At 39.2% G+C, this 14,707-nt stretch overlaps 2 protein-coding genes across 4 annotated transcripts in view; one reads left to right on the top strand and one right to left on the bottom strand.

The window, feature by feature from the left end:
* DOCK2 (dedicator of cytokinesis 2) overlaps positions 1-14,707 on the bottom strand; it is a 255,858-nt gene that overhangs the window by 140,880 nt on the left and 100,271 nt on the right. The gene's annotated exons all lie outside the window — the stretch shown is intronic.
* Positions 1-14,707, top strand: part of INSYN2B (inhibitory synaptic factor family member 2B) — an 80,429-nt gene that overhangs the window by 56,884 nt on the left and 8,838 nt on the right. For both annotated transcript variants that reach the window (XR_013982891.1, XM_080995256.1), the window contains exon 3: positions 2,050-2,124. Coding sequence is in view for 1 of the 2 variants with exons in the window: in XM_080995256.1 (XP_080851382.1) it covers positions 2,050-2,124 (75 nt within the window). In the remaining variant the exon portion in view is untranslated. The remainder of the gene's footprint in view (positions 1-2,049; positions 2,125-14,707) is intronic.

Genomic DNA, 14,707 nt, shown 5'->3' with positions numbered 1-14,707 from the left:
TAAAAATCAAAAATATATTCGTGTGCAATACAAATAAAACAACCTTAAACATATTAAACCACTGGAATATACCTTCTGGCTGTTCTGTATTGATCTCCTTACAGTGTATTTCAGGCATCCTCAGCTCAAAATGCCTGGCTACAGGCCTATTTCTATAATGTGCAGCAGTGAAAAAGCAGTGCCTAAAGCTAGTTCTAGTACTGAGCTTGCCGTTTCCCATGTTATCATCCAAGACATGCCACAATCCTTTTTTTATGAGTGGGGAACCAGTAGCCCTCCAGCCACTGCTGAACTACAACTCCAGTTGTTCCTACGATCATGATTGTCACTTATGGTGGCTGGAGACATGGTGGTGGGCTATGGACCCTCAAATTTCAGCAGTGCCCTGTGCTGTGCTAAAATTTGGTGCACCCTCTCGTGCTCCATTCTACAGTATAGTTTTGGTGCCCCCTGCAGGGCAGTGTCAAGTGTGGCTGCACCAGTTGCACTACCCTAAAACCACCTCTGCTGGAGCATCAAACATCTGGAGGGCCACAGGTACCCGATCCATAGCTTAATTCCACAAAAGTGACTGAAATATCAACATAGTTCTCAACTCTATAACAAATCAAGCTTTAGGTTTCTAGTGGTTCTTCTGAACTCGTTTTATCACTGTGACATTAAATTTGTAATGTTTGCAATTTTCAAAGAACTTTTATGGTGGCACAACTATCATTCAGTGCTGAAAAGAAGAGTAAAATTAGATCCTAAGAGAGAATTCATGGATTCGTTTTGGGCTGAACACGCCCACACCCATAACTCAGTGCAAGCTGTCAGTGAGTAATGGGGTGATTTTGACCCATGGAAATGAAAATCCCACTAAAATGTTACATCCAGGCCATTTCACTGAAAATAGGCTTACGTTATTGCACTCGTCTCTAAATCATTCCTGATAGATGACTGCTGAGCCCAGCCTTGAAGGAAATTTCCAGGAATGGCAGCTTGGATATTTGCTCAAGCAGGTAGCAACTGAAGGAACAAATGCTGCAAATCATGTTATTTAAAATTAAAACATTCTGTAATAACATGGCTTTGTGGAAGACTTTAAAATAATTATTATCTCTGTTAAAAACAAAACAGGGGCAGTAAACCATGTGTGTGAAATAGAAAGATGGATAAGTGCGGAAAGAGAAGGGGCCTTTCAGGAACACTAACTTTTAATAAATGTGCCCTGTTTTCCATAACATTTCCCACTCATGTATTTCCATCATTCAGTCTGATACTCCCAATTATGACTGCATGTAACTGCATGCAAACAGGCATAGCCTCACTCATATGCTCATGATCACAAGGATAAATTTAAGTGTGAAACAGGCAAAACACAAACATCTCATTTGCCACTGATGTATACTCTTCAAGGAACAGTAGACAATCCAAGTTGTATGTTGAGTATACCTGTATGAAGCATACCTTAATAGATGGTTACAATTCATACTTTACATTCTTACTTGAAACATCCCCTTTAAAAATGCAGTATATTAAGTGGCCCACAGATACAATGCACAGTAATTTTAACAGCACTTCGCCCCAACCGTTGCAATGCAAAGCCTTACCACCATGGATTTTGGAATCCTTTAACCACTGGTACACACCTACATTTCCCCCAATGAAATACATCTGGAATTTTGTGTAGTTTGCTTCCATGTAAGTAAGAGAAAGAGATAACCTATTTTGAGCTCTTTTAAGGATTTACAGTGCACTCATGTTTACTCAGAAGTAAATTCTACTGTAGTCAATGTGGCCAACTTCCCAATAATCTGGGAGTATGACACATTAGATTCAATGAGACTCTCTTCTGAGTATAGACCTGTATGGGATTGTGCTGTAAGAAAGTGCTGTAGGATTCCAGTCTAATTCAATCAAGGTAAAACCAAATTCCTAATAATATTCCTTAATATTTAAAGTGTTACACATGGAAATGCCTGCAGAATAAGTGTTGTGACTGAGGAGTTAGAAGTAGAACTGCTGGTTTTCTAAATGGTAAATCATAGTACCTATTATTTATTGCAGGCGGAACTTCTACCGCACTGGCCAAGATCTCAACAACTGCAGCACTTGCCAGAACACGGCATGTATCATTTACAGGTAGGTGAAGGTAAAGGATGCCTGGATGGTTAAATCCAGTCAAAGGCGACAATGGGGTGCAGCGCTCATCTTGCTTGTCAAGCTGAGGGAGCCGGCATTTGTTTAAAGACAGCTTTCTGGGTCATTTGGGAATATGTTTCTGATTCTAAGAGATGCAGAACACATTGTTTAAAAATTAGCATGTGTTTGTAAAGTACAACTGGTATAGCCAAATATTTATTTCAGCTATACGTCTAGGCAGTGGCATAGGCCTGGTGTGGGGGTGTGCCCATGGGGGTGGGGCCAACCTCTCCAGCGCTTGGAGCTTCTGCACTGTCTCCCCCTCAGCTGTAGGGGGGCTGAGGGAGAGACAGTAGGCAGAATAAGTCCCACGCTGCCGTTTCAGGCAGCGCGGAACCTGCAGGCGCCTAAGCCACCACGTCACTCCTAAAAAGTTTCGTGAGCCCAATTTTTTTTAAAAAAAACCTCATTTGTCACCCTCCCCAGTAATGACACCCGAGATGGACAGCACCCCCTGCACCCCCCCTTCCTCCACCACTGCGTCTAGGTCTGTTCGGAAATTACACTGAACACAGGCACAGGCTGTACAAGCCTGTGTGAAAGAGTGTTCGCTTGTTGATTTCTACAGCTCATTTACTGTGTACACAGTCTGTACAGTTGTTGAATATTATATGTGAATAAATCTTTGAGTGTCCAGCCCAGCTAATGTACATGTGGGATAGATTGTACATTTGTTGAATGTAACATGTGAACATGTTACAGATACTACCCTTCAGTTTTGCAAGTGTTCCATTGGCCTCTTCTTAAGACTCATATAATGATTTAATATTCCATTCAGCAGATGAAGACAGGATGCTACTATTTCATTGTCCTCAGTGTCAGCAAATGCACATGTGAAGGCTGCATGCCCAGAAGATTTCCAAAGAGAATTAGCTAGTTTTCAAGCCTTCTCTCTAGCATGGGTTTTACATGTGAAGTCAATTAATCTATAAATGTAGGACTTTGCTACCTCAATTAAACATTCTGAGGCCCACTTGTACATTGTGCCCTCATGTCAGTTCTTTGAGAAATCAAATGAGAAATTGCTGAAATATGTAATGTATTGCTAAAACAAGTTTCCATGCCAGAAGACTGGAAGCTGGCCAACATAATGCCAATATTAAACAAAGCATCCAGGGGAGATCCAGGAAACTGCTTTTTAATGCTTGTCTTGGTTAAATTAGTGGAAAGCCTTCCTGAGGCTAGAATAATTCAACATGATGAGGTTTTAAAGCCTAGCGGTGGGAACTGCTGTATTTTTTTATTGTAAAGCTTACCACTATAGAAATAATAAATGGCATGAGGAGATCTACATGGCTTCAGAAAACAGAAGCCTTGTTTCCCCTTAATTGCAGTTGTCAATGCAAGCATTTAAACAGGTGCTATATATTTGGATTTTATTTTATTTTTTTTAAAAAAACCTGCACAAAGAAATTTAGCAACCATGGGATAAAAGGACATCCTCTCCTAGATCATTACAGGTTAAAATTTAAAAGAGAGGAAGCAAATATGCAAATACAGTGACAGTTTTCTGGCTTGACACAGTTGGAAGGAGTGCTGGACTATGCGGAATTTTGGTGTCATCTAGCAAAAGTGCAGCTACACTATTGGTTTAATTTTATGTTTTCTGCTTTGCTTTGGTAATTATCCCCACTTCATTTTCAATATCTCCATATTCTAATTTGCATACATCTGTTTTGAATTTTATGAATAAAAAATAAATTAGGAAAGCATGCTTGTAAAGCCCCGTACAACATTGGCATCCAGCAGAGACAGGCAAGTGCACAGACGGCTCACCAAGTAAGATTCCAGTCACCAATATCCTCTTCTTAAAAAAAATTACAATTTTACTATAACAATTTTACAACAGCTTATTTCTATTTTTTTTTTTTAAAGCAATTTATAGGGTTTTACAATAAAAATAAACATAATAAACAATATAACATTTATCTTAACATATTTTCACATTTTCTTTGGACTTCCTCACATCTCCCGCTCCCACTTTCATCGTTGTAACATTTTGTCAGCAATTTATCATCTTATTTAAATTCTTATATCCCTTCTATATTTCATAATCTTATAATTCTCGGAAGGAGCTAAATTTTCACAGTCTTACTTATTTTCTTAAAAACTTCTAAATTTAGTGGTGCTCAGTTATTTTAATCTAGCATCTTATTTAGCATTCACTCAAATTACAATACTTTTGTAAATAGTTCTTAAATTTCTTCCAGTCCTCCTCAATCCTCTCTTCTCCCAGGTCACGGATTCTGCCGGTCATTTCAGCCAGTTCCATGTAGTCTATCAGTTGTATCTGCCATTCTTCCAGTGTGGGTAAATCTTGAGTTTTCCAATGTTTGGCGAGAAGTATCCTTGCTGCTGTTGTTGCATACATAAAAAATGTCTGGTCCTTCTTTGCCACCCCTTGGCCGACAATACCCAAAAGGAAAGCCTCTGGTTTCTTAGTGAAGGTATATTTAAATACCTTTTTCAATTCATTATAAATCATTTCCCAGAACGCCTTCACTTTAGGGCAAGTCCACCAGAGGTGGAAGAACGTTCCCTCACACTCTCTACATTTCCAACACTTATTATCAGACAGGTGGTAAATTTTGGCAAGTTTGACTGGGGTCATATACCATCTATAAATCATTTTCATTACATTTTCTTTCAGAGCGTTACATGCAGTAAATTTCAATCCATTACTCCACAACCTCTCCCAGTCCTCAAACATGATATTATGCCCAATGTCCTGTGCCCACCTTATCATAGCCGATTTAACCATTTCATCTTGTGTATTCCATTTCAACAGCAAGTTATACATCCTTGAGAGTACCTTAATCTTTGGTTCTAGCAATTCTATTTCCAATTTCGACTTCTCCACCTGGAACCCTAGTTTCTTATCATTTTTAAAAACTTCTTTAATCTGAGCGTAATGTAACCAATCTCGCACTTTGTCTTTCATTTTCTCCAAACTCTGCAATTTCCAATTGTCTCCATCCTTTTCTAGTATTTCCCAATATTTAGGCCATTTAGCCTCCATATTGGGTCTTTTTCGGGCCTTGGCTTCCAAAGGTGAAAGCCACCTTGGTGTTTTATTTTCCAGCAAGTCTTTATATTTTGTCCAGACATTAAACAATGATTTTCTGACAATATGGTTCTTAAAGGCCTTATTTGCTTTAACCTTGTCATACCATAAATATGCATGCCATCCAAAGGCATTGTTAAACCCTTCCAAATCTAACACATCAGTGTCTTCAAGAAGTAGCCAGTCTTTTAGCCAGCAAAACGCTGCGGCTTCATAATACAACTTTAAGTCTGGCAGGGCGAAGCCCCCTCTTTGTTTTGCATCGGTTAATATCTTAAACTTAATTCTGGGCTTTTTGCCCTGCCAGACAAACTTAGAAATGTCTCTCTGCCACTTCTGAAAGCACTCCGTTTTGTCCAAAACCTGAAGTGTTTGAAATAAAAACAACATCCTTGGCAATACATTCATCTTGATTGCAGCAATTCGGCCTAACAAAGAAAGTTTCAATTTTGACCAACTATCTAAGTCTCTCTTGATTTCTGTCCAGCATTTTTCATAATTGTCCTTAAATAGACTTAGATTTTTTACTGTTATGTTTACCCCTAGGTATTTTACTTTTTTAACCACATTAAGTTCCGTCTCATTCTGAAACCGTTCTGACTCTGTATCAGTCAAATTTTTCCCCAAAACCTTAGTTTTCTGTTTATTTAGTTTAAATCCAGCCACCCGACCAAAATCATTAATCAATTGTAATACTCTTTTCGTACTAGGCTCTGGCTTCTGCAAGGTCAAAACCAGGTCATCTGCGAAAGCTTTTAATTTATATTGTTTCTGACCGACCTGAATTCCTTCCACCAACCGATCCCCTCTAATCATGTTCAATAGCACTTCCAGAACCGAAATAAATAACAAAGGGGAAATAGGGCAACCTTGTCGTGTCCCTTTTTCAATTTTAAACTCTTCTGTAACCACATTATTAACTATCAGTTTAGCTTTCTGTTCTGAATATATCGCCTCAATCCCATTCTCAAAACCCCGTCCCACTCCCATCTCTTTTAAATTTCCCATCATAAATTTCCAGGAGATATTGTCAAAGGCCTTCTCCGCGTCTATAAAAATTAAAACTGCTTTTGTATTTATATCTGTTTGCAAAAGTTCCAAAATATCAATAATGTTCCTTGTATTAGCAAACAGATGTCTACCTGGGAGAAAGCCGGCCTGGTCCTTGTGAATTACTTCATTTAAAACTTTTTAAAATCTATTTGCCAAAATGTCTGCAAATATTTTGTAATCCACATTTAAAAGAGAGATGGGACGGTAGTTCTTAAGTTGTGTCTTTTCAGCTTCCGACTTTGGTATTAATGTGATGAACGCTTCCTTCCACGACTCCGGTGCCCTCTTCCCCTCCATAATTTCATTGCTGACCTCCATCAAAGGTTGTATCAAATAGTCTTTTAATGTCTTATAGTACTTGGAGGTCAGCCCATCTGGTCCTGGGGATTTGCCAAGTTGCATGTTCTGGATGGCTTGTTCGATCTCCTGTCGTGTTATTTTAGAATTCAGGATTGTCCTGTTTTCTTGTGACAATTTAGATAGTCCGTTTTTTGCCAAAAATTGTTTAATCTCTACATCGTCTTGCGGCCCTTGGGTGTATAATTTTTTGAAATATCTCTGGAAACACTTTCTGATATCCACTGGATTCTGAATGTTTTTTCCATCAACCTCTAAGTTTGTAACAGTATTTAATCTTTGTCTTCTCTTCAACTGCCAAGCTAGCAGTTTTCCACATTTATTCGCCGACTCAAACGTTTTTTGTTTCATTAATTTAACCTTCCATTCAATTTCCTGATTTATCAATTTAGAATATTGTGTTTGATAAAGTTTAATTTCTCTCAGAGTTGGCTGTGACTTCGGATTCACTCTTAATTTCTTCTCTAATTCTTTTATTTTATCCAAGATCTTATCTTTTTTCTCACTTTGTATTCTTTTCTTTACTGCATTCTGTTGTATCAAGAATCCCCTCATTACAGCTTTGCTTGCGTCCCAGATTATTCTTTTTTCCACCATATTATTCATGTTTATCTCAAAGTAATCCTTCAAAACTTTTTGGGCCTTCTTGGTAATTTCCTGATCTCTAAACAAATTGTCATTCATCTTCCATCTAAAGGATCCAGTTGGTAATAGTATCATATCCATCTTTACTGCATTATGGTCGGAACAGGTCTTTGGGCAGATTTCCACTTTTCTGACCTTAGGTGCCAGGCCTCTAGAAATCCATATTTGGTCGATTCTTGTCCAGGTCAGTTGGGCTTCAGAAAAGAATGTTCCCTCTCTTCCTAGTGGGTTCTTTGTCCTCCAGATGTCAATCAAATCCATATTGTCTGTCATTTCAAAAAAGGTTTTAGGTAGTCTGCCGTCTTTTGTGACATTTTGACTTTGTGACTTGTCCATGTTAGTTGATACGACCCCATTCATATCTCCCATCATTATGATGTTGTTGTAGTCCAGATAATCCAGCATTGTGTCCTGCAGCTTCTTGTAAAATTCCGATTTCCCTTCGTTAGGTGCATAGATTCCTAATATCAACAATTTCTCTCCTTGATGTTGTATCTCAATTGCCAAAAATTCTTCCATGTTCATCTTTAAATAAGAATTTAGGTGACAGGCTCTCTTTCGCATATATCACCACGCCTCTCTTCTTAACTTTGTCCGACGATATAAATTCCTGGCCCAATCTTTTATTTATTAACACTTTTCTGTGGAGCCTTGTCACATGTGTTTCCTGTAGGCAAATAATGTCCAATTGTTCTTTTTTTAATATATGAAATATTTTCTTCCTTTTTTCCGGAATGTTACAACCATTAATATTCCAGCTCAACAGTTGCAGAGACATCCTGAATTATCTGGTTATTTTTCAAGGGGTGGTATCTGTTCTCAGGATCTTCAGGTTCCACAGGTGCTGGTGTTGGTACTGGCGTTGCCTCAGGCCCAGAAGGTAGTTCAATTCCTTTTTGAAGGTCTTCTCCGTATGTAGACAGGAATTTGTCTCTCTCTTCCAGTGTTCTTACTTTAACCTTTCTCCCTCTAAAGGTAAAAGATATTCCTTGGGGAAATTCCCACCTGAATGGAATTGCGTTGCTCCTTAGTAGTTTAGCAAGTTCAGAATAGGCGGCTCTAAGATCCAGCAGTTGTCTTGGGATATCTTTATAGATTTCAATTCTTCTATCCAAAACCTCCAGTGACTTTACGAAATGTAGGCCCAAGATCTTATCCCTTTCCTCCTTTGATCTCAATGTTATCAAACAGTCTCTGGGCCTCTCCTTCTTTATGAATCTTCCAAGTCTGAAAGCTGACACGATTTTAAAGTCCTTTTCTTCCAAATTCCAGAACTTGGAGAATTCTTTGGTCAAAAACTCAGTTAGATGTCCTTCTTCTGCCTCTTGTAATGATCTAATCCTCAAGTTATTCTCACGATTTCGCAGTTCTATCATAGAAAGATAAATCTGATGTTCCCCAACTTGTTTAGTGAGTGGTCTTACCTCTTGCTCTAAATTTTCTAATTTTTGTCTGGTGTCCTCAGCCAATTTCCGATTTTCTGCTGAGGCCTCCGTTAACTGTCCAATTGCTTGTGCATTCTGTACCACTTGTGTAGTTAGTTTATTTAGACATTCTGTATTTTTGTCAATCTTTGCTGATTGCGCATCTACTTTCTTGTCCAAAGCTTCCAATTTTTCAAAAATTTTGTCTAGAACAGAAACAGATACTCCTGAGGCCATATCTTCCAATTGTAACTGCTCTGCTTCACCCTCTCCCTCTACTTCTGAGGGCAAAGTAGGTACAGATGATCTACGTGTCTGCGAGGCTGAGGTTAGAGTTGTTAAAGTTGTTTGTTTGGCTCTCCCTCTTTTTCTTGTGCCACTCATTCCAACGTTATCTGTCAGTCAAGGTCACACTGAGTTATTCCCATGGGAATGGAAAGGTCCAGAGCAAGCAAACAACAAGGGAATCGAAAGTAAAATGTGCATGTAAAGTCACTGTTTTAATCCAATCCTCTAGAGGGAGCTTAAAATGTCTTTCAGAGTCTAATTTAATGTCCAAGAACCTTCAAATACAAATGTTTAGCAGAGTTTATAAATGGTCACTTTGTTACAGACAGTGCTTATTTATCTCCAAAAAGAGTGTTTCAAATTTAAAAGGTCTCAATACCCTCAGATTGTTGCAAGTTCCAATATACAGTATCCAAATCTGCAGTACTGACGGCTCCCTTAGTGCTCAGGCAGCTCCTGACTCTGGGTTTCACCTTCTAATTTGTAATCCAATAAAAGGAGGAAAGTCAAGTGCAAGTAATAATCCCAAATCTTTAGCTTAAAGTCTTTACTTTAAGATGCAAGTTCAATAGATGCTTAGATCTGTAAAGCTTAGAATCTCTTTCTTTCAGCCTCCACTCCTCCAGCTGATTGCTTTTTTCAAGTTCAATGGCTGCGGAAGACGGACTTCCTGTTTCCACGTCTCTCCGCTTTCAGCCAAGTTCAAGCCAATTTAGATTTTTCCTTTAAAGTCTCTAATTTCAAGTGACTCAGTCTTTTACTCACAAGTTAGTTGCTTTTCGTCCGAATCCGTAATTTAGCAGGAAAAGGGATCAGCGCTCACCGGCAGCAGCAGCGCGGCTTCGCTCCACAGGCTGTGAAGCAGCTCTCAGCGCCGCAACCCCCCTCCACGCTCCGGAGCCCCTTACGGGGTTCCTTTAGCGCTTGGAGGGTCGCTCAAGGCGCCCACCGAGCCTCAAGACCCCAGGCTCTTGCTGCCTGGGGTTTTCCAAAATGGGTCTCCGCTTCGCCGTAGCGGACGACCCGTTGCCTGCGGAGCCTCCTCTCCCATTCAGAAGAGGACCGCCATTGCCGTTCGCGCCGCCCCCGGAAGTCTCTACAACAGCTTATTTCTAAACCAGCTTTCCTGATATGCATGAAAAGCAAGAGCCATCCCTTAAACTGCAGAACTGAGTCACTCATTCACCTCAGTGTATCTGACGATGGAACTGCTTTGAGGTTTTTCCTAAAATATATCTAAATTTTATGAAATTAAAACATAAACTTTCCCTTTAGCAAAACAACTGATGTTATAGCTCCACAAAGCAGTTCTTGTGGTTTGCCTACACTAAGGTGAAATACATCAACGGAGAACAAAAACTGCTGTGATGCCAGCATGGTGGTTGTGCTGCAAAGTGAATCAGAAGCCAAGGTAAAAGGTAAAGGTAAAGGTACCCCTGCCTGTACGGGCCAGTCGTGACCAACTCTAGGATTGCGCGCTCATCTCACTCAAGAGGCCAGGAGCCGGCGCCGTCCGAAGACACTTCCGGGTCACATGGCCAGCGTGACGAAGCTGCAACTGGCGAGCCAGCACCAGTGCCGCACACGGAAATGCCATTTACCTTCCCACTATAAAGCGGTACCTATTTATCTACTTGCACTTAGGGGTGCTTTCGAACTGCTAGGTGGGCAGGAGCTGGGACCGAACGACGGGAGCTCACCCCGCCGCGGGGATTCGAACCGCCGACCTTACGATCAGCAAGTCCTAGGCACTGAGGTTTTACCCACAGTGCCACCCGCGTCCCAAAGTGAATCAGAAGCCAAGGTAGAGGCCCCTTGTAATCTAAGTTTCTCCAGAAAGCTCTAGCCCCTGCTAATGGAAAAAAGCTACTTTATTGTAGTTTTTACATAGTTAAATTTATCTCAATCATCTGATACTTAAATTACTTCCAGAAACAAGCTACCTGAACAAATAAATCACTGAAATCCAAAGAAGACCAAATATATATGCTTATCAATTTTTGAGAGAAAATGTTCTGCATTAGGAAACAGGATAGATCAATAATCTTGATCTAATAATGTTCACATTCATTCAGAAGCCTCACATTATTTAATGTACACAATAAAGTCAACTGCTTGTCTGCCGGTTTATGGAAGAAGCGTAAGCATCAAAGTACTTTTGTGACATCTACCATGAAAGCTTTAGTTCCTATCTCTTAATATAAAGAGCTGGTTTAACTTGGAACAACTCATCCAGTTTATTAGTTTAGACATTCAGTGAATGTCAGCTTCAAAATTATAGGACCAGGTATCCTATAACCAAAGGAACTGTGATTCTCTGAACTTTACCACATACAGGGCATCAAAATCATGGCAGATAGATGCACATGTTGAGAGGCAGTATGCTTCTAAATACTGGTACAAACTGCTGGAGAGAACTATTTTCTTTATGTCCTGCTTGTGGGCTTCCCAAAGGTATCTAGGACATAGAACCATAAGGTTGGAAGGGACCATGAGGGTCATCTGCTTGGCCACTCTAAAAAACAGTGGTCTAGTTAAATGCTTCTTTCTCATTCTGTGTTCTTGCAGGATTGTTGAAACTTTCTAGTCAACAAGCGCCACCAACTACAACTACAACTCTCTTGAGTTTTGTTGCTTGCTTCAGATTCTAGGAGTTAAGGCTTAAGGTCCATCTCTTTTAACCAGCTCATGTGACTGCCAACTATCTGCTCCATTGTGCAAATTCTGCCAAAATTCAATAACCTTGATAACCCACACTTTTTCTGTCCTAGCCTTCCTTTCCCTGCTGTGCAGCCACTCTTCATCTGGTTAAATCTCCCCTTGCCTGCAATTTCTATGATAGATAATGCCATATTTTTGTTGTTTTTATGTCTAACTTATGCATTTATTTCTAACTTATGTATATGCCACTGTTAAAAATAAATGCCTGCAACATTCATGTAACAACATTCTATACAGAAATCACTATCACAATGGAAAAGTGATTATTTCATAAGAGATGAAATATTGCTGTCTGAGTACTTGGAAAAGGCAGAGAATTGTGCCGCTCATTACTGTAAAATGAACTGGTCTTATCCCTGCCATACATCATGTGAAGCATCTACTTCTATCTGCAGTACTGAGGAGATCTGCTCCCCTTTGTAGCAAGGTGGGATGTCAGCTACTAATTGAACGCATGGACCTTTTCAGTTCCACTCAACTCTACCTAACAGATCCATTTACTCCTTTCAACTGTGTTAGAATGGTGGGTTGGGAAAGCGGGAGGGACCTCACTTTTATTTTATTTTAAATTTAAGCTGCATATTGTGCAGTGAGATTTTCAATTATGCTTAATTTTATATTTTTTTATTACTGAAAATTAGCCCAACATTTTCTTGGTTAATTTTATCTTCTAGTACCATACAAAAATATTCTAGGGCATAAACCAACTTTAATCAAAGTAGTTCCTTCACATCTGAGACTCCCTGTGATTTTAATTATCTTCCCCACCTACCCATCCTGTTTATACTTAGAATTGCTGCTTCTTCTCATTAGGCTACAGGTCACCAAGACAGCTTGAGACCATTTAGGTCACTTTTAAATTATACATTGCCATTGAGGGAGGTTTACATGCTACCAAATAACTGTTATCACAATTTCATGTAACTAACCTTAACAGATGAAACTGCTAGCTTCAGTCTACAAACAGTAAGCAAAACATGGATCATTGCCTCTTATATGCTTTGGAAGCAAACATTCCAAAATCAGGGTCAAGCTGGGAGGCGCTTAAAGGCAATGGTCCACAGTGGATGCTGACTAACTGAATGTGTGACTTTAGCCTTAATCAATTTGCTTATTAAGTATACAATGAATAAACATATCTAATAGGAAATTTGAATAAGTACACTGCAAGTTTGATTAGTCACCTACAGTTAAGCCAAACTAGTTAAAAGAAATTATATACTGAGATTATTTGTTTATGGAAGGTGATGAACATGCTGTGAGGTTCCTTCTCCAACCTTATACTAGGTAGGCGCAAAAAAACCCCATCCAGTACAAACAACAAAACTAGCTAGAGATGTGATATAGAATCCTTACATTTTGAGAGAAATCGGGGCATTTGTTCAAATCAGTTACTGAACTACACAGAGAAGGCTTCCTACTTCAGACCTTCACTGTCTGTGACTTGGAGGTTGATAGTGACAGCCATGGAGTGGGGTGTGGGGAATTTAACATGCTCATCCCCTGCTCTTCCCACTCTCATGGATGTTTTACAGGCAAAACACCTGACTGGGGTGTCAGTGATCATTCCAGGTTCAATCCCAGGGAGTTCCATTTAAATAAGTTCCCAGGTAGCAAGGCTGGAACAGATGCCCTGTCTGAGATTCTGAAAGGCTACTGCAAGTCTGAGTAGACAGCACTGAACTAGATGGGCCAATGATCATAGGTCTTCTTAAAGGAATTAAACAACCTTTTTTTAAGACTTAAGAATAGTCAAGAGTCGTGCTTCATCTTCACAACTTTTCTTTATAAAATCAATAAAAAATATTTTTTTAAAGAGCTGTGCTTCAATACATATATTGTAGACTGCAGTGCTATGCACTCTGCACTGAAAGTAAGCAAAACAGAATGAGAATTAGTCTTGAGTAAACATGCACAGGAATGCACTGCAGGTTAAAAAAAAACAAGAAGCAAAACATTACAAAAATCTTATTACATATCCCTGCATTATTTAACTCCGATTGATACTAACATGCTTCATCCAGCTAAATTCTCTGTGTACCACTTTGAAATTACAAGGGTCAACGTTTCCATAGAAACAAAAATGGAGTATAGTTTTCTCTTGAATCACATTAATGAGAGAGGAAAGAATATACCCTTAAGACTTGCAATTATGCTTACTATAAACATAAGGAAGAATTTGCCATCTAATTATCTCAGCTTCAGAGGGGTAGCAAGTATGAATTGTTAAGGATACTAAATGTAAGATCTGAAGGAAGCTAAAAAAAGTTGGCTTGGGCATATTTTTAATTAAGAAATTTTAATTTTTGTGTATTTTACAGTCAGCTGGGTTCAAACTACATTAACTGAATAAACATACTGATGGAAGAGGTCACTATTTAAGATGAAAGAAAATGCAAACAGAAAAACAGATAGTGTGGTTTCTCCCCCCCCCCCCGAGATTAAGAGTAAAATTTTAATTACCTCAAGGTGAAAAACTAGGGCAGTGTTTCCCAAATTTCTGAGAGCTAAGACACATTTTTGTTCTGAAATGAATTGTGGGCTCACTTTTCTGTTGAACCACAAAAGTGAAATAGTGTAAGTAGTGAAATAGTAAAAAGTGTTCACCTTCAAGATAAGAACATAAAAAGAGTCCTGCTGGATCAGACCAAAGGTCAATTCAGCATCCTATTTCTCCCTGTGGCCAACGAAAATGTCTATGAGAAACCCACAAGCAGGGCATGAGGTTCAATAGGCCCCTGCCACTTTTGTTTCCCCAACAAACTGGCATTCATGGTGCCAGCAGCTTGCCTCAGACAGAATGTCAACTCTTCAATTAAAGTGAAGGAAAAAGGTCCTGTGAACCAAACATCAATTTATCTTGTACCATCTGAAGTGCCTACATCCAGCAGAATAATCAAGATTGCTTCTTCCACTATAGTTTTAGCAGTTCCAGATTACAAATTTATTATACAGTTGACAATTTGTACTC

The sequence above is a fragment of the Podarcis pityusensis genome (assembly GCF_964106645.2).
Source record: "Podarcis pityusensis genome assembly, chromosome: 2".
NCBI lineage: Eukaryota > Metazoa > Chordata > Lepidosauria > Squamata > Lacertidae > Podarcis > Podarcis pityusensis.
Note: the sequence above shows the minus strand (reverse complement) of the source record. Positions and strands in the feature narration are given on the sequence as shown.